Source organism: Bubalus kerabau, chromosome 22, assembly GCF_029407905.1.
Source record: "Bubalus kerabau isolate K-KA32 ecotype Philippines breed swamp buffalo chromosome 22, PCC_UOA_SB_1v2, whole genome shotgun sequence".
Taxonomy (NCBI): Eukaryota; Metazoa; Chordata; class Mammalia; order Artiodactyla; family Bovidae; genus Bubalus; species Bubalus kerabau.
The window spans coordinates 23,338,955-23,361,056 of NC_073645.1; the positions used below are offsets into that span (position 1 = coordinate 23,338,955).

Genomic DNA, 22,102 nt, shown 5'->3' on the forward strand with positions numbered 1-22,102 from the left:
GCAAAGTAACGTCTCTGCTTTTTAATACGCTATCTAGGTTTCTCATAGCTTTTCTTCCAAGGAGCAAGTGTTTTTAATTTTGTGACTGCAGTCACCATGTGCAGTGATTTTGGGGCCCAAGAAAGTGAAATCTGTCACTGTTTCTACTTTTTCGCCATCTATTTGCTATGAAGTGATGGGACTAGATGCCATGGTCTTTGTTTTTTGCATACTGAGTTTTAAGCCAGTTTTTTCAGTCCTTTTCCACCTTCACCGAGAGGTTCTTTAGTTCCTCTTCGCTTTCGGCCCTTAGTGTAGTCGTTTGCATATCTGAGGTTGCTGATATTTCTCCCAGTAATCTAGATTCCAGCTTGTGTTTCATCCAGCCCAGCATTTCACATGATGTACTCTGCATAGAAGTTAGATAAGCAGGGTGACAATATACAGCCTTGACGTACTCCTTTCCCAATTTGGAACCAGTCCATTGACCCATGTCCAGTTCTAACTGTAGCTTCTTGACCTGCAATCAGGTTTTGCAGGAGGCAGGTAAGGTGGTCTGGTATTCCCACCTCTAAGAATTTCCCACAGTTTGTTGTGATCCACAGTCAAGGCTTTTTAGTGTAGTCAATGAAGCAAAAGTAGATTTTTTTTTTTAATTCCCTTGCTTTTTTGATAATCCAGTGGATGTTGGCAATTTGATCTCTGGTTCCTCTGCCTTTTCTAAATCCAGCTTGCACATCTGAAATTTCCCAGTTCACATATTGTTGATGCCTACCTTGAAGATTTTGAGCATTACCTTGCTAGCATGTGAGATGAGTGCAATTTGCTGTAGTTTGAACATTCTTTGGTGTTGCCCTTCTTCAGGATTTTGAAAACTGACCTTTTCCAGTCTTGTGGCCACTGCTGAGTTTTCCAAATTTGCTGGCATATTGAGTGTAGCATTTTCACAGCATCATATTTTAGGATTTGAAATAGTTAAGCTGGAATTCCATCACCTCCACTACCTAATGCTTCTTAAGGTCCACTTGATTTCATATTCCAGGATGTCTGGCTCTAGGTGAATGACCACACCATCGTGGTTATCCAGTTCATTAAGACCTTTTTTGTACAGTTCCTCTGTGTCTTCTTGCCACCTCTTTTTAATTTCTTCTACTTCTATTATGTCCTTGCCATTTCTGTCCTTTATTGTACTCATCTTTGCATGAAATGTTCCCTTGGTATATCTAATTTTCTTAAAGAGACTTTTAGTCTTTCCCATTCTATTGTTTTCCTCTATTTCTTTACATTGTTCACTTAAGAAGACTTTCTTATCTCTCCTTGCTATTCTCTGGAACTCTGCATTCAGTTGGGTATATCTTTCTCTTTCACTTTTCTTCTTTTCTCAGCTATTTGTAAGGCCTCCTCAGACAACCACTTTGCCTTCTTGCATTTCTTTCTTGGGGATGGTTTCAGTTCACCAGCTCCTGTACAGTGGTACAGACCTCTGTCCATAGTTCTTCAGGCACTCTGTCTACCAGATCTAGTCCCTTGAGTTCCCTTAATAATTGAAAATAATCAAGTAAACTTCAGCTTAAAAAAGAAATGAAAAGAAAGAAATGGAAATAGAGTAGTGACTCTAAGCCTGAGGGGAAAATTCATCCAGAAGGAGAGGACACTTTTGATAGCTCAGAACATCAAACAGTTGCCTCCTCTTCCTTTTTTCATCCACCACTGAAGTGTTCCATCATGGTGATTTCTCTGTTAAAGTTCCTGGTTTTCTCCTTTGCCTTCTTCTTCTAAAACTCCAAGATGACTTTTGTCTTTCCTGAGTAGATGCTGACTGGACGAGAGACCCAGAGAGGTGATCCAGATGTCTTTAGATCACAGGTCTGGTCAAGTTCTTTGAACCCCTAAATAGCCTCACACTGGAATTTGTCTTCTACAAAATTTTTAATCCCTTTATTCCTTGTGGAGTAACTGTGTTTCTGTTGGTTCGCAGGATATGAGGTCACTACCCAGGCTGTCTCAGATATGTCCATGAATGTACACTTTTAGAATTGTGACACTTCATTCCTGCCTCTCTGATTCTTCATATATTCCAGGGTTTGCAATTGTCACAATTCACACAAAATGTGTAAAATAGAGCCTTTAATGAGACCCCATTCAAAGAAATATTCTCCTAAAATGGAATTTAAAATTGACTAATTTTATGTTTAGATTATACTTCATTTATGAAATGTTATGAAACATATTTTACATCCATTGCCAGTTCATAGCTCTGTGAAGTAACTGCATCATCCCTGTTCTGGAGAGAAGTAGGGCTTAGATCATTTTAATGGCTAAAATCACATAGATAGGCCCTGACTCCTGACAAGGGCTATTGGGACTATATTCTTGACTTTTTCACTCTATTGAGATTTATTGAGAAAAGAAAAGTATTGCAATTACCTTGAAGGGTAGTTAGATAATACTTTTTTCTTTTACTTTTCAATACCGAAGGGGAGGCATAGCAGTGGACTGATTTCTCTAGCATCTTGGTGGCCTAATGATTTGTGAAATTTACTTCTTTTTACTGTACAACAAAGCATCCTGATATATTCTAAAGACTGCATTAATGGATTAAGATGACAGTAGAACTTTTAGGAGGAGACTGAAGGTGGTATCTAGGGCCACTCATAGCGCATACGCTGCCTGGTGGGAATGAAGCTTTCCTTCCTTTGGAAAGATGTGGGCCACACCAAAGGGCTGCTTGGGGAGCATAGTGCCAGCTGGTTTCATGCAGCTACCCCCTCGGCCCCCAGCCTCTTGTCTGGGAGCATTTGTACAAGACACTGCCATAAGTCATTGACTGTGGGTCTCAGTCTTCTCATCTCTCTGACATGATGGTTCATGATGCAAGAGTCAGGCATTTAGATAGTGTCCTCAGATTTCCTGACAATAAACAAGTCATTTTGCCTCCAGTATGTGAGCCCCACAGTTTTCCCCTCTATTCTAAGGTCTCTGTCCTTCTTGGGAATGGCTGCAACCTCCTTACAGTATGGCTCCAACATTGCCCCATTAAAGTCTGCAGGGCCAGAGTCAGTACAGGCTCCCTCCCTTCATTCCTCTGTGCCTCCCATCCTTCAGTATGTGATTTCCCCACTGTGTGTAGGTAGTGAATTGGACAGAGGCAGCCCTTGTCCTTAGAGTTTTCTACTGATGGAGAAATAGGAAAACACAACTAGAGTTCCGTGTGATGAATGTAATGGCAGAGATAAGCACTGGGGAATACACAGAAGTAGCTAACCCAAACTTGGGAGTCAGGGAAGGCTTCTCAGCAGTTCCATCTAAGCTTACGCTAAGGGATAAATAGGAGTTTTCCGGGTAAGACAAGTGTGTGTGGGGGAGCGGGTGTTGGGGAAGGTAGATATAGCAGGAAAGACTGGTCAAGAATGAGAGAACACTGTTAAGATTTAGCAGCCAGAAGATCACAGCCCCTTGGAAGTTATGTCCATATGGAGCCCATCCTTCTACTGTCTTTCACTGCCTTCCTGAATCCCCTCTCACTTCCCAGTCTCCTTGGCTTTGTCCATGCGTCTCAATTCCAATCTTTATTTTCAGGCGCTGACTGTCTCCAACCGGGCCAGGAAGCAGTACACCATTGGAGAAACAGTGAACCTGATGTCTGTGGACGCCCAGAAGCTCATGGATGTGACCAACTTCATCCATCTGCTGTGGTCAAATGTCCTACAGATTGCCTTGGCCATCTACTTCCTGTGGGCGGAGTTGGGACCCTCAGTCTTAGCAGGTGTTGGGGTGATGGTGATCCTAATCCCAATTAATGGAGTACTCGCCACCAGGAATAGGGCTATTCAGGTAAAGAAACAGTCACTGGGGATATGTACATGTTCTTCAAAGTCTAAAGTTTTCTTAGTTTATTCTGACTGGTGATTGGAGTTTGGGCAAGGCAAGGCTCATAGGAGACTTGCCACTGTCCCAAACGAACTTGGCTTTATCTTCCCTTTCCATCTTCTGACCACTTTTAGGGTTCATATTTCCTGTCTTCATTCATGTCCCTAATTGGAGAGAGAAGAGCTGCCCAGGGACCCTGCATATAATGTTTACACCCTGCTATGCTGGGCTGTTCTTAAAAAGTAATTATGACCCTGGTTCTCTATCATAGCATTATAAACCAGCCACACAGAGCCGTCACAAGAGCAAACCAGACTTTATGCCTAAATCCTGGCAATTGACCTTATTCCCGCCAGGTAGCAGAGCTCTCTGTGGACAGTCCTTATCTCTGCCAGAAATCATATTCTGGATGGGTGAACTCGATGGTATATGTGACTTAGTCATTCATTCGTTTTGCATTCACTGAGTTACAAATATTGGCCAAAAATTCATTTGGGTTTTTCCTAATGCAGAAAAACCTGAATGAACTTTTTGGCCAACTCAATATTTTAAAAATGCTTATTGCACACCCTATTTCTGGGGGAACATGGCAGAAAATTAGACATGGCAGCAAATTAGACAAGGCTTTTGCTCTCATGAAACTTACATTCTGCTTGGGGTGGAGATTCAGGCCGTAAATAAGTAAAAACAAAGAAGGAAAATGTCAGTAGTACTATGCAGGGAATTAAACAGGGTGATGTGAGCGTAGGGAGTGGTTTTAGGTCCTGGGGTCAGGAAAGGCCTCTGAGGAGGAGACGTTGAGCTGAACTCTGGAACCTGAGGGTAAGGGAGGAAGACTTGGGTAAAACCTGGGAGGAGGGCACAGTCAGGCCAACACTGTTCAGGCCCAGAAGGGTGGTGAGTGTGGCAGGAGCAGGGAGAGCAAGGAGGAGAGCGGGAGACACAGCCCGTCACTGGGCACCTCAAGTTCTCACCGAGCAACAGCCGCAAGTGCCCCTGAGATTTAGCATCTGAAGCAAACCTGGACCCGCTCACGTGGATGTTTGTTCTGTTACTCTTTCCTGGCAGGTTAAAAACATGAAGAATAAAGACAGCCGTTTAAAGATCATGAATGAGATTCTCAGTGGGATCAAGGTGCGAAGCTGAGCGTGGGTGGCTCTCTGGGCACGGTGACAGCCACAGTAGCCTCTTGGCCTTAACAACCTGCTTGAGGTTGTGGACTCCTGCTTCTGAGCCTGGGGTGTGTCCCATGACTCCTGATCCATCCAGCCACAAGTCTCCTGTTTCTTCTGCTACTCCTCTCAGGCTTTCTTTTGATCATGATTTCTATTTATGTATGTTAAATAGTTTGTTTCGTTCTTATATTTTACTATAAAGGTTGTCTGATGTGGACAAAAGTAGACAGAATACTATAACGAACCCCCATGGACTTGCCACCCAGGTCCAGCAATTATCAGCAGGACCTAACCTGTTTCATCTACATCCCCACTCCCCACTTCATGCCCTGCTAGATTATTCAAAAGCAAATCTCAGATATTTTGTCATTTCACTGGTAAACACTTTGTATGTATTTCTAAAAGAATGACTTTAACGTAACCACAATACCAATAGCATATCTAGAAACAAGACCTTCTTTGATACCATTAAATTTCCCCAATTGCCTCATACAAGCCTTTTTTTATTTTATTTTTTACTGTTGGTTAGTTTGAATAAGGATCCAAAAACTGTCCACGTGTTGCATTCAGTCAATAGTACTTTTAATCTACAATAGCCCCTTGCCTGCCCCCTTCCTGGTCATTTGATAGAAGAGTTTGTCTTGTTTCCTATGCTTGCTTGTAAATTGGTGGTTAAATATAGAAACTTGAGTAGATTTAGGTTTATTTGGTTTTTGTTTTTGTTTGGGATGGGGTTGGAGGACAAGGGGTTGGGTAGTGCTGTGTGCTTCCAAACTTAGTGATGGTGAGTGTTTATGGGGTCCAGGCATTGTCAGCCTGATTCACCCTTTATTGTTCTTTCACCAAGAGCAGTGATTTGTGGCCCTGGCAGCACATTTCAATCTCGTGGGAGATTTGTAAAACCCACTGAGGTTTGGGCCTTACTTCAAACCATCTAAATTGAACTCTTGGTCGGGGGGGCGGGGGGAGGGGTGAAACCCAGGCATGTATATATTCTTTTGTTGTTGTTCTTCAATTTTATTTTATTTTTAAACTTTACATAATTGTATTAGTTTTGCCAAATATCAAAATGAATCCGCCACAGGTATACATGTGTTCCCCATCCTGAACCCTCCTCCCTCCTCCCTCCCCATTCCATCCCTCTGGGTCGTCCCAGTGCACCAGCCCCAAGCATCCAGTATCGTGCATCGAACCTGGACTGGCAACTCGTTTCATACATGATATTTTACATGTTTCAATGCCATTCTCCCAAATCTTCCCACCCTCTCCCTCTCCCACAGAGTCCATAAGACTGTTCTATATATCAGTGTCTCTTTTGCTGTCTCATACACAGGATTATTGTTACCATCTTTCTAAATTCCATATATATGCATTAGTATACTGTATTGGTGTTTTTCTTTCTGGCTTACTTCACTCTGTATAATAGGCTCCAGTTTCATCCACCTCATTAGAACTGATTCAAATGTATTCTTTTTAATGGCTGAGTAATACTCCATTGTGTATATGTACCACAGCTTTCTTATCCATTCATCTGCTGATGGGCATCTAGGTTGCTTCCATGTCCTGGCTATTATAAACAGTGCTGCGATGAACATTGGGGTACACGTGTCTCTTTCCCTTCTGGTTTCCTCAGTGTGTATGCCCAGCAGTGGGATTGCTGGGTCATATGGCAGGTCTATTTCCAGTTTTTTAAGGAATCTCCACACTGTTCTCCATAGTGGCTGTACTAGTTTGCATTCCCACCAACAGTGTAAGAGGGTTCCCTTTTCTCCACACCCTCTCCAGCATTTATTACTTGTAGACTTTTGGATCACAGCCATTCTGACTGGTGTGAAATGGTACCTCATAGTGGTTTTGATTGCATTTCTCTGATAATGAGTGATGTTGAGCATCTTTTCATGTGTTTGTTAGCCATCTGTATGTCTTCTTTGGAGAAATGTCTATTTAGTTCTTTGGCCCAGTTTTTGATTGGGTCATTTATTTTTCTGGAGTTGAGCTGTAGGAGTTGCTTGTATATTCTCAAGATTAGTTGTTTGTCAGTTGCTTCATTTGCTATTATCTTGTCCCATTCTGAAGGCTGTCTTTTCACCTTGCTAATAGTTTCCTTTGATGTGCAGAAGCTTTAAGGTTAATTAGGTCCCATTTGTTTATTTTTGCTTTTATTTCCGATATTCTGGGAGGTGGGTCATAGAGGATCCTGCTGTGATGTATGTCAGAGAGTGTTTTTGCCTATGTTCTCCTCTAGGAGTTTTATAGTTTCTGGTCTTACGTTTAGATCTTTAATCCATTTTGAGTTTATTTTTGTGTATGGTGTTAGAAAGGGTTCTAGTTTCATTCTTTTACAAGTGGTTGACCAGATTTCCCAGCACCACTTGTTAAAGAGATTGTCTTTAATCCATTGTATATTCTTGCCTCCTTTGTCAAAGATAAGGTGTCCATATGTGCGTGGATTTATCTCTGGGCTTTCTATTTTGTTCCATTGATCTATATTTCTGTCTTTGTGCCAGTACCATACTGTCTTGATAACTGTGGCTTTGTAGTAGAGCCTGAAGTCAGGTAGGTTGATTCCTCCAGTTCCCTTCTTCTTTCTCAAGATCGCTTTGGCTATTCGAGGTTTTTTGTATTTCCATACAAATTGTGAAATTATTTGTATCTGTGAAGAATGCTGTTGGTAGCTTGATAGGGATTGCATTGAATCTATAGATTGCTTTGGGTAGTATACTCATTTTCACTATATTGATTCTTCCAATCCATGAACATGGTATATTTCTCCATCTGTTAGTGTCCTCTTTGATTTCTTTCACCAGTGTTTTATAGTTTTCTATATATAGGTCTTTAGTTTCTTTAGGTAGATATATTCCTAAGTATTTTATTCTTTCCGTTGCAATGGTGAATGGAATTGTTTCCTTAATTTCTCTTTCTGTTTTCTCATTATTAGTGTATAGGAATGCAAGTGATTTCTGTGTGTTGATTTTATATCCTGAAACTTTACTATAGTCATTGATTAGTTCTAGTAATTTTCTGGTGGAGTCTTTAGGGTTTTCTATGTAGAGGATCATGTCATCTGCAAACAGTGAGAGCTTTACTTCTTCTTTTCCAATTTGGATTCCTTTTATTTCTTTTTCTGCTCTGATTGCTGTGGCCAAAACTTCCAAAACTATGTTGAATAGTAATGGTGAAAGTGGGCACCCTTGTCTTGTTCCTGACTTTAGAGGAAATGCTTTCAATTTTTCACCATTGAGGATAATGTTTGCTGTGGGTTTGTCATATATAGCTTTTATTATGTTGAGGTATGTTCCTTCTATTCCTGCTTTCTGGAGAGTTTTTATCATAAATGGATGTTGAATTTTGTCAAAGGCTTTCTCTGCATCTATTGAGATAATCATATGGTTTTTATTTTTCAATTTGTTAATGTGGTGTATTACATTGATTTTTGCGGATATTGAAGAATCCTTGCATCCCTGGGATAAAGCCCACTTGGTCATGGTGTATGATCTTTTTAATGTGTTGTTGGATTCTGATTGCTAGAATTTGGTTAAGGATTTTTGCATCTATGTTCATCAGTGATATTGGCCTGTAGTTTTCTTTTTTTGTGGGATCTTTGTCAGGTTTTGGTATTAGGGTGATGGTGGCCTCATAGAATGAGTTTGGAAGTTTACCATCCTCTGCAATTTTCTGGAAGAGTTTGAGCAGGATAGGTGTTAGCTCTTCTCTAAATTTTTGGTAGAATTCAGCTGTGAAGCCGTCTGGACCTGGGCTTTTGTTTGCTGGAAGATTTTTGATTACAGTTTCAATTTCCGTGCTTGTGATGGGTCTGTTAAGATTTTCTATTTCTTCCTGGTCAAGTTTTGGAAAGTTGTACTTTTCTAAGAATTTGTCCATTTCTTCCACGTTGTCCATTTTATTGGCATATAATTGTTGATAATACTCTCTTATGATCCTTTGTATTTCTGTGTTGTCTGTTGTGATCTCTCCATTTTCATTTCTAATTTTATTGATTTGATTTTTCTCCCTTTGTTTCTTGATGAGTCTGGCTAATGGTTTGTCAATTTTATTAATCTTTTCAAAGAACCAGCTTTTGGCTTTGTTAATTTTTGCTATGGTCTCTTTTGTTTCTTTTGCATTTATTTCTGCTCTAAGTTTTAAGATTTCTTTTCTTCTACTAACCCTGGAGTTCTTCATTTCTTCCTTTTCTAGTTGCTTTAGGTGTAGAGTTAGGTTATTTATTTGACTTTTTTCTTGTTTCTTGAGGTGTGCCTGTATTGCTACGAACTTTCCCCTTAGGACTGCTTTTACCGTGTCCCACAGGTTTTGGGTTGTTGTGTTTTCATTTTCATTCGTTTCTATGCAAATTTTGATTTCTTTTTTGATTTCTTCTGTGATTTGTTGGTTATTCAGCAGCGTGTTGTTCAGCCTCCATATGTTGGAATTTTTAATAGTTTTTCTCTTGTAATTGAGATCTAATCTTACTGCATTGTGGTCAGAAAAGATGCTTGGAATGATTTCTATTTTTTTGAATTTACCAAGGCTAGCTTTATGGCCCAGGATGTGATCTATCCTGGAGAAGGTTCCATGTGCGCTTGAGAAAAAGGTGAAATTCATTGTTTTGGGATGAAATGTCCTATAGGAATCAATTAGGTCTAACTGGTCTATTGTATCATTTAAAGTTTGTGTTTCCTTGTTAATTTTCTGTTTAGTTGATCTATCCATAGGTGTGAGTGGGGTATTAAAGTCTCCCACTATTATTGTGTTATTGTTAATTTCTCCTTTCATACTTGTTAGCATTTTTCTTACATACTGCGGTGCTCCCGTGTTGGGTGCATATATATTTATAATTGTTATATTTTCTTCTTGGATTGATCCTTTGATCATTATGTAGTGACCATCTTTGTCTCTCTTCACAGTCTTTGTTTTAAAGTCTATTTTATCTGATATGAGTATTGCTATTCCTGCTTTCTTTTGGTCCCTATTTGCATGGAAAATCTTTTTCCAGCCCTTCACTTTCAGTCTGTATGTGTCCCCTGTTTTGAGGTGGGTCTCTTGTAGACAACATATGTAGGGGTCTTGTTTTTGTATCCATTCAGCCAGTCTTTGTCTTTTGGTTGGGGCATTCAACCCATTTACGTTTAAGGTAATTACTGATAAGTATGATCCTGTTGCCATTTACTTTATTGTTTTGGGTTCGAATTTATACACCGTTTTTGTGTTTCCTGTCTAGAGAATATCCTTTAGTATTTGTTGGAGAGCTGGTTTGGTGGTGCAGAATTCTCTCAGCTTTTGCTTGTCTGAAAAGCTTTTGATTTCTCCTTCATACTTGAATGAGATCCTTGCTGGGTACAATAATCTGGGCTGTAGGTTATTTTCTTTCATCATTTTAAGTATGTCTTGCCATTCCCTCCTGGCTTGAAGAGTTTCTATTGAAAGGTCAGCTGTTATCCTTATGGGTATTCCCTTGTGTGTTATTTGTTGTTTTTCCCTTGCTGCTTTTAATATTTGTTTTTTGTGTTTGATCTTTGTTAATTTGATTAATATGTGTCTTGGGGTGTTTCGCCTTGGGTTTATCCTGTTTGGGACTCTCTGGGTTTCTTGGACTTGGGTGATTATTTCCTTCCCCATTTTAGGGAAGTTTTCAACTATTATCTCCTCAAGTATTTTCTCATGGTCTTTCTTTTTGTCTTCTTCTTCTGGGACCCCTATGATGCGAATGTTGTAGCGTTTAATATTGTCCTGGAGGTCTCTGACATTGTCCTCATTTCTTTTAATTCGTTTTTCTTTTATCCTCTCTGATTCATTTATTTCTACCATTCTATCTTCTAATTCACTAATCCTATCTTCTGCCTCTGTTATTCTACTATTTGTTGCCTCCAGAGTGTTTTTAATTTCACTTATTGCATTATTCATTATATATTGACTCTTTTTTATTTCTTCTAAGTCCTTGTTAAACCTTTCTTGCATCTTCTCAATCCTTGCCTCCAGGCTATTTATCTGTGATTCCATTTTAATTTCAAGATTTTGGATCAATTTCACTATCATTATTCAGAATTCTTTATCAGGTAGATTCCCTATCTCTTCCTCTTTTGTTTGGTTTGGTGGGCATTTATCCTGTTCCTTTATCTGCTGGCTATTCCTCTGTCTCTTCATCTTGTTTAAATTGCTGAGTTTGGGGTGTCCTTTCTGTATTCTGGCAGTTTGTGGAGTTCTGTTTATTGTGGCGTTTCCTCACTGTGTGTGGGTTTGTACAGGTGGCTTGTCAAGGTTTCCTGGTTAGGGAAGCTTGTGTCGATGTTCTGGTGGATGGAGCTGTATTTCTTCTCTCTGGAGTGTAATGAAATGTCCAGTAATGAGTTATGAGATGTCTATGGTTTTGGGGTGACTTTGGGCAGCCTGTATCTTGAAGCTCAGGGCTGTGTTCCTTTGTTGCTGGAGAATTTGCTTGGTATGTCTTGCCCTGGAACTTGTTGGCCCTTGTGTGGTGCGGCATGTATATATTTTAAAAGCTCCCTAAGTGGTTCCAATATGCAGCCAAGGTTGAAAAACACTGTCATAAAGGTTTTAGCAGCCGCTGTTGATCACTGCCTTGTTCTATTATTTCATTGCCAAAGGGTGATGTTTTAATTCCTTTGTTCCTTTGGCATTGCTCAGCGGGAATTCTGTAATGAAGAATGATTTTTAATCAACTAGTTGGTTACTCTAAAATAAAGGACAGGTAGGATAAATACACACTTCTGTCCTCTATTTACTAGCTTTCAAAATAATGCATTTCATCAAATTCTTCTTTAATCTAGACATTTTTTGAATTCATAGACTTTTTTTTTTTTCACTTTTTATTTTGTATTAGGGCATAGCCAATTAACAATGTTGTGACAGCTTCAAGTGAAGGGACTCAGACATATATATACATGTATCTGTTCTCCTCCAAACCTCCCTCCCATCCAGGCTGCCACATAACATTGAGCAGAGTTTGGCTGAATGAATGGACTTTAATATTACCCTAAACTTCTTGAAAATGAAAAGAAGCCCCTTTGAACATCTGATATTTCTGCAGACAGAGCGCTGATATGCCTTACTGCCAATGTGGCAAAATGAGAAGATAGACCTGATTTTGAGTCTTAGCTCTTACCACTCATTAGATGGTGACTTTGGGCAAGTGACTTAGTCACTCTCAACCTGTTTCCTTATTAAAATGGATACAATAATTCTGAAAGAGTAAGCAGCTACTTCTTCTTGGTTTGCCCAGAACTTTCCGGGTTTAGCACTGAAAGCCCCGAGTCCTGGGCAACCCCCTTTAGTGCCAGGCAAAGTTTGTCACACTTAGGATTAAGTAAGACAGAGTACATAAAATGTTGTGTACCTTCTAAGTTGTCAACAACTGCAAGCTGCCTTTCTGTTGTTGTTGTTCAGTCACTAGGTCATGTCTGAGTCTTTGTGACCCCATGAACTGCAACACACCAGGCTTCCTTGTCCTTCACTATCTCCTGGAGTTTGCTCAAATTCATGTCCATTGAGTCAGTTACCTTTCTGTAATCACCCTTTATAAGCTGAATTTGTACCTCCCCAGTTTGGGGGAGTGTTTCCTAAAACCTGTGTGTGGGGGGTTGCACCTGATTTCCTACTGGGGCAACAGTGTAAGCTGTACTCTTCTCTATTATTAGATCCTGAAGTATTTTGCCTGGGAACCTTCATTCCAAAACCAAGTCCACAACCTTCGGAAGAAAGAGCTCAGGAACCTGCTGAAATTTGGGCAGTTGCAGTCTGCAATAATGTTTCTCTTATACTTGACTCCGGTGCTGGTGAGTGACAGGAGTCAGTGGGCAGGGTCAGCTTTCTGGAGAGAAAGGTCTGTTTAGATAGATGAGAGGTGCCTGCACCTCTAGGCCTGACCCTGAAATCCAAGGAACTCGGACCCACTTCTTAAGTCATCATGCTGTCCTTCCTACCTCACGGCCCCTAGATCTAGTTTCACCCTTAGAAACAGTTTGATTACCTGGCTGCCTGGAGTAACTACAGGGGATTCAACATGAATGTGGTACCTAGGCATGGCTGCATGGGAAGGCTTCTCATCTGTAGGAGAAGGAATGCTGATCACAGGAGCCAGGATTCTCAAGCTCTGGTCCTAGCAATGCCATTAATTGACTTTGTGACCTCAGGCAGGTTAGTTCCTCCTCTTCTGGGCTCAGATTTCTCTGTAACATGAAAGGTTGAGATACTCCCTAAGACTCCTTCAACTCTGATACAGTACTTAGAACAAGGCTGCTTGATCCCTTTTGGAACAGATCACTGACGGCTCTTCTTTTCCAGGTGTCTGTGATCACATTTTCTGTTTACGTCCTGGTGGATAGCAGTAATGTTCTGGATGCACAAAAGGCCTTTACCTCCATCACCCTCTTCAATATCCTGCGCTTCCCCATGAGCATGCTTCCCATGCTAATCTCCTCCATGCTCCAGGTGGGTAGGATCTCTCACTGCCAGCTGAGTGTGTTCAGTTGCTCAGTTGGGTCAGACTCTTTGTGACCCCATAGACTGTAGCCCACCAGGCTCCTCTATCAGTGGGATTTTCCAGGCAAGAATACTGGAGTGGGTTGCTGTTTCCTTCTAGCCCTGGTTAAAAACCTTAGATTCCAGAATGACTGGTATGTCCTATCTCATTTCCAAATTCTGCTGGTGAACCTTCACTTAGAGAGATTGGTTTGGTCTCTGGAGACCAACAGCATGATTTAGTAAAGTCTTTTAGTAAGTTCTTTGAACCCCTGTTTTTCTGACTATAAACTGAGGATAACCATACCAATCTCATACACCTAACAGGGAGACAAGGTTTTGAGAGTGTTTAGTGAGACTATGATGATTAGCTCTGCTCCTGGAACATTTCTAAGCCCTTTTCTTGGTTCAGTTTCCTCCATATATTTCCAGTACTCTTAGGGTATTTATAAAGCATTAGGGAAATATGGCACAAAAGGAGAGAAAAGGCTTCTCTCTCTCAATTAAAAAAAAAAATTGGCTACACCAAGTCTTAGTTTTTTGTTGCAGTATGCTAACTCTTAGTTGCAGCATGTGGATCTAGTTCCCTGACCAGGGATCAAACCTGGATCCCCTGCACTGGGAGCAGAGTCTTAGCCACTAGATCAGGGGACTTCCCTTTGTCCAAAGACTTCTCTTTGTGTGAAGCCACATAGTGATAAAACCAAATGCAATCTGGGAGCCTCAAGCTGTCAGAAAGCTAAGTTTGGAATCCAGTAGGCTTAATGGCACCCTACTCCAGTACTCTTGCCTGGAAAATCCTGTGGACGGAAGAGCCTGGTGGGCTGCAGTCCATGGGGTCTCTCAGAGTCAGATATGACTGAGCGACTTCACTTTCACTTTTCACTTTCATGCATTGGAGAAGGAAATGGCAACCCACTCCAGTGTTCTTGCCTGGAGAATCCCAGGGGTGGGGGAGCCTGGAGGGCTGCCGTCCATGGGGTCACACAGAGTTGGACATGACTGAAGTGACTTAGCAGTAGCAGCAGCAGCAGGCTTAAGATGGTCCAGAGGGAGTGTCTGGGTCCTGAAAACTGAGCACAGTCACTGAGATGGACCAGGTACCAGACCTCAGGAGGATGTTCCCAGGGAGGTGGCAGACTGGCGAGGCAGCCAGGATGACAAAGTGTGGTGACCTGTGTTCATCCAGAGGTGACTGGCTTCAGAGAGTTCAGGCCCTAGGAAGAACCAGGGTTTAGGAGGGGCCCTTCTGGTCCTGGAGGGTGTTAAGAAGGCTGGTAGATCTGGCTGAGAAAGAAACAACATGCTCTTTTTAGAGTCAAATGGTTTATCACATAGATAGCAAAAGCAGGATCAACAAAGGTGACAAGTCTCTGCAAAACAAAGGGGCCAGATGAGCAGGCGAGTGGGCAGCGAGGCCCTCTACAGGAGCTGATCCACACCGCAGCCATGCAGTTCTAGAGCCCATAGTTGTGCTTCACAGAGGGGGCGAGGCAGAAAGTGCAATGCCTGCTTAGCCACTCAGTCATGTCCGACTCTTTGTGAGTCTTTGAACTGTAGCCCACCAGGCTCCTCTGTCTGTGGGATTTTTCAGGCAAGAATATTGGAGCGGGTTGCTATTTCCTCCTCCAGGGGATATTCCCGATCCAGGGATCGAACCCACATCTCCTGTGTCTCCTACATTACAGGCAGATTCTTTACCTGCTGAGCCATTGGGGGAGCCCCCCAAAGTGCAGTACTTCCTCAGAACCCAGGTCGTGACAAGAAGCTGTCTCGTGACAGCCTGCCTGGAAGGGAGGAAGTGAGAAACATCCTTGTAAATCCCCCCAAGTTCTCCTGTTCCAGGGGGACCACAGGGCATCCTGCCAGTGCTTAGGTCACCTGCAATTTAAGCCTGGCATAAGTGGAGATATGCCAGGTCACTATGGTTCCATGGCCACTTCCTCCACAGAGGGTCCCAGTAGTGATTCAGGACACTGCCTGGGTCATCAAAACATGGACTCAAAGAAGAATATGCCAGGAGCCCAGTTACCAGAATCAGACAGAAACTTTATCTTAGAAGGAGGCAGAAGACCGTTTCTGGACCTAGGTCCGAAGCCTGGAGACAGCAGAGTAGAATTAACCTCCCACCCACCCATACCATCACCACCGCAATGAGTTTTCTGAGGGGCTAAAATAGAGCCTCTTAATTTTCCTGTGTTCAGAGTAGGGTGGCTCCTAGGGCTGAGATGTGGCTGAGTCAGGGGTGAGGGAGTTGGGGAATGGGTAGGGAGCCAGAGACTCCAGCTGTGGTAAATTGCAAATCATGGGCAAGAAGCCTGGCAGGTTGACTGGTTGACTGTATGCTTCCACATCCAAGGCTGATGACGAAGTCACACTCCTGGGTCTCCTCGTGCTCATCATTGAACTTTGTTCCTCTGTGTCCTCCTCTAGGCCAGTGTTTCCACAGAGCGGCTAGAGAAGTACCTGGGAGGGGATGACTTGGACACATCTGCCATTCGACATGATTGCAATTCTGGTAAATGAATTTGGAAGTTGCTTCCCATATATATTCACAGTGCTGGCAACCAGGACTTTGATATACAAGGGCAGAGCAGCAGAAAACTGAAGGAAAGGGAAAGCCAAGGGACTTATCTTGCATCTATATTTGCACTGATATTACTTAAATTTTGCGTTCATTTAGAACAGATTTCTTAGTCAGCTAGATTGCCAAGCAAAGTTGGGCCAGCTCTTTTGAGAATAAGTGGGGAATCCTGCAAAGGATCTTGAAAACGGAAGTCATGATGGAGCCAAGTATGTGGAATTGGGAAGGGAGGCTGCAGTGAAAGAACACACAGGTTCCAAAGGTTTAAGGATTGAGGGGCATTTGTAGCCAGAACAAGCCGTGGTTCTGGAATCCAGGGCAGGGGTGGCTGGGTTTATATATGGAAGTGGAATTTATACAAGAGACTAGGCAACAGAGGGCCTGGGAATGTACCCAGAGTGTCTGTAGATCAAAAATCTGAGCTACCAACTGGCTTGGGACTCCTAAGTATATAAAGGACTTCGTATGCAGGCGACGCTTGGTCTCACCCCTGGGGCTTTCATTTGCCTCTTGGCAGCTCAGGATTTAGCACCAGACAAAGGCAGGCTCTTCTGGAGGAAGGAACAAGGAACACATGAAGGCTGAGAAAAGACAGACAGACATGCGGGGACCTACATCTGACTTAAAGACAGGAATTTTTCTCAACAGATAAAGCTGTGCAGTTTTCTGAGGCGTCATTTACCTGGGACCATGATTTGGGTGTCACAATCCAAGAGTGAGTTGCCGCCTTTTCTTCTTGCTGTATTTTAAGATTCTCCTTGCTGGTCTTGTTATAGGGAAATTCCATATAATATAACACATGGGGAGACAAGCTGTGCACATGTTCAGTTAGATACTAGTGCGGGTTAAGCCCCTGGAGGGATGAACTGACTGCAGTCGCTGTGACTGCACCTGCCCCCCTCCTCCCCCCGCCCACCGCCGCTCTCCTCCTGGGGGACAGTACAGCTGAGAACCTATGAAGACATGAGTTCTCCAGATTGTGGACGGAGGTAGTGCAGGCTGGCAGGTAGCCTAGGTCTCTGGATGTGCCAGAGGATACTCAGGAGAACCTGAACTCAATTTAAGTTCATTTATTCACTGAAGAATAGTTATCATGAAGGACCTGCCTTCTTTGCCCAGAGGGGATGATGTGAGCTGCTTCTATAATCAACTTCAGATCTGGAATTTTTCATCTACATAACCCCTTCTCACATTCTGCCCTGTAGGTCACCCCCTGCCTTAAGCCAACACTTTTTTGCCACACTGCTGCATGTAATGTGTTCCGTAAACACTACGTGTGTGAGCACGCCAGCTCCATCATGAGCTCAGCACCACAGAGCACGCCAGGAGCCTGAGCAGCCAGGCTTTTTCACAACTGAGTACACCTAGTAGTCTTCCTGCCACTTTCCACACTCTCTCTTGTTTCTCCATCCTCTAACATGGACCCTGGAGCTTGCCTCAGCATATGTCAGTCAGGCCAGAAGCCCTGAGCCCTCCTAACCTGAAAGCCTCAACTTTACAGAAGGAGAGTGGACATAGCTCCCACTTTGCTAGTAGTATAAGTCTAGAAGGAGCCTAGCTGGATGGGCAGGTTCAGAAAGCCTGAGAATAAGTTCCTAATGTTCTAGGAACTCAAATATTAGGACTAGAACAGAGAGGTTCCCGGAGCCTGGCCCAGTGTGGACCCCTACCCAGCCATGTTCAGCCAAATCTCCAGGGAAGGGGGCAGGACATCTGTGCTCTCAGTGAGCATTTTATTGAATTGCTCTTCTCATTGAATAGTCGAGTTTGGGATGCATTACTCTGTCCCAGCCCCATTAGTTTAGAAATTGAGAGTCCAGGAGAAGTGAGACTCTAAGATCACACAGCTCAGCTGTGGCAGAGTTGGGATTTCAACAAATAGGGTCCTGTTCAATGGTGCCACATAGTTCTGAAATTATTTTTCCATTGGAAACTGGCTTTTTGCACAAACAACTTAAAATTAAGCCTTACTCTCTAAAGTCTTAGAGGGAAAAAAAAAACATTAGAGGACTACTTTGAAACTTTGTATATCCAAGATATATTTTCCAATCTTGAAGGAAAATCTCCTTTGGCATCTGAGAAGTCCTTTGGGCATCTGAGAAGTGGCATGAATGTCTACCCTCCACTTCCTTCAAGTACACTTCTCTCTTTCAGTGTGAACTTGGACATTATGCCAGGCCAGCTGGTGGCTGTGGTGGGCACTGTGGGCTCTGGGAAATCTTCCTTGATGTCAGCCATGCTGGGAGAAATGGAAAATGTCCACGGGCACATTACGGTCAAGGTGAGAAGGAATGCCAAGGAGAAGACTTCTGACGCTCAGATGTGGGAAACACTAAGAGTGCTGCCTTCTCATGGGGACAGACAATTAGAATCTGATAACCGCTCCTCTCAGGTTGCTGTTGGTGGGGTCTCGGAGACATCTCGGAGACTTATAAACTATAGATTCTTTGCCCTATTCCACATATATAATCATATTCTGGAGTAGATTCTAAAAACCTGCATTTTTAATGAGCTCCCCAGGTGATTCTCATGTGCATGCTGAAGTTTGAAAACTGTTGAAAGATGTCTTCTTTCAAAGTATAGGTAATTCTACTATAATCCATGTTTCTGAAAACCTCCTAATCTACAAAATTATACAATAAAAATAAGAAAACTTGGGGGAAAGAGCTGGAACAGATCATTAAAAACATATGTAGCCAGGCTACCAACAAAAACAATAAGAGCAATAACAATAAAAACAGTAGCATTGTAAAATCTCCACTGACTGTTGTACGCAGCTTCACAATTAGTTCTGGGCCTCGCACCTCTTCCTTTGAGAGCTGGGTGTTGGAGGGCACTTTAACAGAGAGGAAATGTTTTCATGGCATCTCCATCAGCACTCTTAGCTTTACCAGAGAGCTAAATTTGGGGAAAATCATAGGTACTTGGAATCATTTCACCAGCCACTATTTGCACCCAAAAGAGGCATGTCTGTAGATTTTTAGCTTTTCTTCTTAAGATCTTCATATATTGCTAAGCCTTTCTTCTTCATTATAAGAAAATATGCCCCTTATTACTTAACATTGGCATGCCTGGAAAATTTTTAAGAGCCAACACTTCTTCCACGTTGTACTGACATTTATTCCCTGATTTACTGATCATTAATGAGATAGTTTTCATACAGTTCATGAATGCTACAGGAGACCAGTGGAGAAATCACTCCAGAAAGAATGAAGGGAACAAGCCAAAGCAAAAACAATAGCCAGTTGTGGATGTGACTGGTGATAGAAGCAAGGTCCGATGCTGTAAACAGCAATATTACATAGGAACCTGGAATGTTAGGTCCATGAATCAAGACAAATTGGAAGTGGTCAAACAGATGGCAAGAGTGAATGTCGACATTCTAGGAATCGGTGAACTAAAATGAACTGGAATGGGTGAATTTAACTCAGATGACCATTATATCTACTACTGTGGACAGGAATCCCTTAGAAGAAATGGAGTCAGCCATCATGGTCAACAAAAGAATCCGAAATGCAGTACTTGGATGCAATCTCAAAAACAACAGAACGATCTCTGTTCATTTCCAAGGCAAACCATTCAATATCACAGTAATCCAAGTCACTGCAGATGGTGACTGCGGCCATGAAATTAAAAGACGCTTACTCCTTGGAAGGAAAGTTATGACCAACCTAGATAGCATATTCAAAAGCAGAGACATTACTTTGCCAACAAAGGTTCGTCTAGTCAAGGCTATGGTTTTTCCTGTGGTTATGTATGGATGTGAGAGTTGGACTGTGAAGAAAGCTGAGTGCCGAAGAATTGATGCTTTTGAACTGTGGTGTTGGAGAAGACTCGTGAGAGTCCCTTGGACTGCAAGAAGATCCAACCAGTCCATTCTGAAGGAGATCAGCCCTGGGATTTCTTTGGAAGGAATGATGCTAAAACTGAAACTCCAGTCCTTTGGCCACCTCATGTGAAGAGTTGACTCATTGGAAAAGACTCTGATGCTGGGAGGGATTGTGGCCAGGAGGAGAAGGGGACGACAGAGGATGAGATGGCTGGATGGCATCACTGACTCGATGGACGTGAGTCTGAGTGAACTCCAGGAGTTGGTGATGGACAGGGAGGCCTGGTATGCTGCGATTCATGGGGTCGCAAAGAGTTGGACACGACTGAGCGACTGATCTGATCTGATCTGATCTGATGCCGCAAACAGTAATGCTGAAGAAGCTGAAGTTGAACAGTTCTGTGAAGACCTACAAGAGCTTTTAGAACTAACACCCAAAAAAGATGTCATTTTCATTATAGGGGACTGGAATGCAAAGTAGGAAGTCAAGAAACACCTGGAGTAACAGGCAAATTTGGCCTTGGAGTATGGAATGAAGCAGGGCAAAGGCTAATAGAGTTTTGCCAAGAGAACACACTGGTCATAGCAAACACCCTCTTCCAACAACACAAGAGAAGACTCTACATTACCAGATGGTCAACACTGAAATCAGATTGATTATATTCTTTGCAGCCAAAGATGGAGAAGCTCTATATAGTCAGCAAAAACAAGACTGGGAGCTGACTGTGGCTCAGATCATGAACTCCTTATTGCCAAATTCAGACTTAAATTGAACAAAGTAGGGAAAACCACTAGACCATTCAGGTATGACCTAAATCAAATCCCTTATGATTATTCAGTGGAAGTGAGAAATAGATTTAAGGGCCTAGATCTGATAGCGTGCCTGATGAACTATGGACGGAGGTTCATTGTACAGGAAACAGGGATCAAGACCATCCCCATGGAAAAGAAATGCAAAAAAGAAAAATGGCTGTCTGGGGAGGCCTTACAAATACCTGTGAAAAGAGAAGCGAAAAACAAAGGTGAAAAGGAAAGATATACTCATTTGAATGCAGAGTTCCAAAGAATAGCAAGGAGAGATAAGAAAGCCTTCCTCAGCAATCAATGCAAAGAAATAGAGGAAAACAACAGATGGGAAAGACTAGAGATCTCTTCAAGAAAATTAGAGATACCAAGGGAACATTTCATGCAAAGATCGGCTTGATAAAGGACAGAAATGGTATGGACTTAACAGAAGCAAAAGATATTAAGAAGAGATGTCAAGAATACACAGAAGATAATCACAATGGTGTGATCACTCACCTAGAGCCAGACATCCGGGAATGTGAAGTCAAGTGGGGCCTTAGAAAGCATCTCTACGAACAAAGCTAGTGGAAGTGATGGAATTCCAGTTGAGCTATTCCAAATCCTGAAGGATCATGCTGTGAAAGTGCTGCCAGCAATTTTGGAAAACTCAGCAGTGGCCACAGGACTGGAAAAGGTCAGTTTTCATTCCAATCCCAAAGAAAGGCAATGCCAAGGAATGCTCAAACTACCGCATAATTGTACTCATCTCACATGCTAGTAAAGTAATGCTCAAAATTCTCCAAGCCAGGCTTCAGCAACACATGAACCATGAACTTCCAGATGTTCAAGCTGGTTTTAGGAAAGGCAGAGGAACCAGAGATCAAATTGCCAACATCCACTAGATCATGGAAAAAGCAAGAGAGTTCCAGAAAAACATCTATTTCTGCTTTATTGACTATGCCAAAGCCTTTGACTGTGTGGGTCACAATATACTTTGGAAAATTCTGAAAGAGATGGGAATACCAGACCAGCTGACCTGCCTCATGAGAAACCTGTATGCAGGTCAGGAAGCAACAGTTAGAACTGGACATGGAACAACAGACTGGTTCCAAATAGGAAAAGGAGTTCGTCAAGGCCGTATATTGTCACCCTGCTTATTTAACTTATATGAAGAGTACATCATGAGAAATGCTGAGCTGGAAGAAGCACAAGCCGGAATCAAGATTGCCAGGAGAAATATCAATAACCTCAGATATGCACATGATACCACTCTTATGGCATAAAGTGAAGAGGAGCTAAAAGCCTCTTGATGAAAGTGAAAGAGGAGAGAGAAAAAGTTGGCTTAAAGCTCAACATTCAGAAAACTAAGATCATGGCATCTGTTCCCATCACTTCATGGGAAAT

At 42.3% G+C, this 22,102-nt stretch overlaps 1 protein-coding gene across 21 annotated transcripts in view; it reads left to right on the forward strand.

Moving 5' to 3' along the window:
- Nucleotides 1-22,102, forward strand: part of ABCC2 (ATP binding cassette subfamily C member 2) — an 80,061-nt gene that overhangs the window by 31,156 nt on the left and 26,803 nt on the right. For all 21 annotated transcript variants that reach the window (XM_055560868.1, XM_055560869.1, XM_055560860.1 and 18 more), the window contains 7 exons: nucleotides 3,559-3,813; nucleotides 4,918-4,983; nucleotides 12,677-12,814; nucleotides 13,323-13,469; nucleotides 15,933-16,017; nucleotides 16,732-16,798; nucleotides 18,238-18,364. In XM_055560868.1, the coding sequence (XP_055416843.1) occupies nucleotides 3,559-3,813; nucleotides 4,918-4,983; nucleotides 12,677-12,814; nucleotides 13,323-13,469; nucleotides 15,933-16,017; nucleotides 16,732-16,798; nucleotides 18,238-18,364 (885 nt within the window). The remainder of the gene's footprint in view (nucleotides 1-3,558; nucleotides 3,814-4,917; nucleotides 4,984-12,676; nucleotides 12,815-13,322; nucleotides 13,470-15,932; nucleotides 16,018-16,731; nucleotides 16,799-18,237; nucleotides 18,365-22,102) is intronic.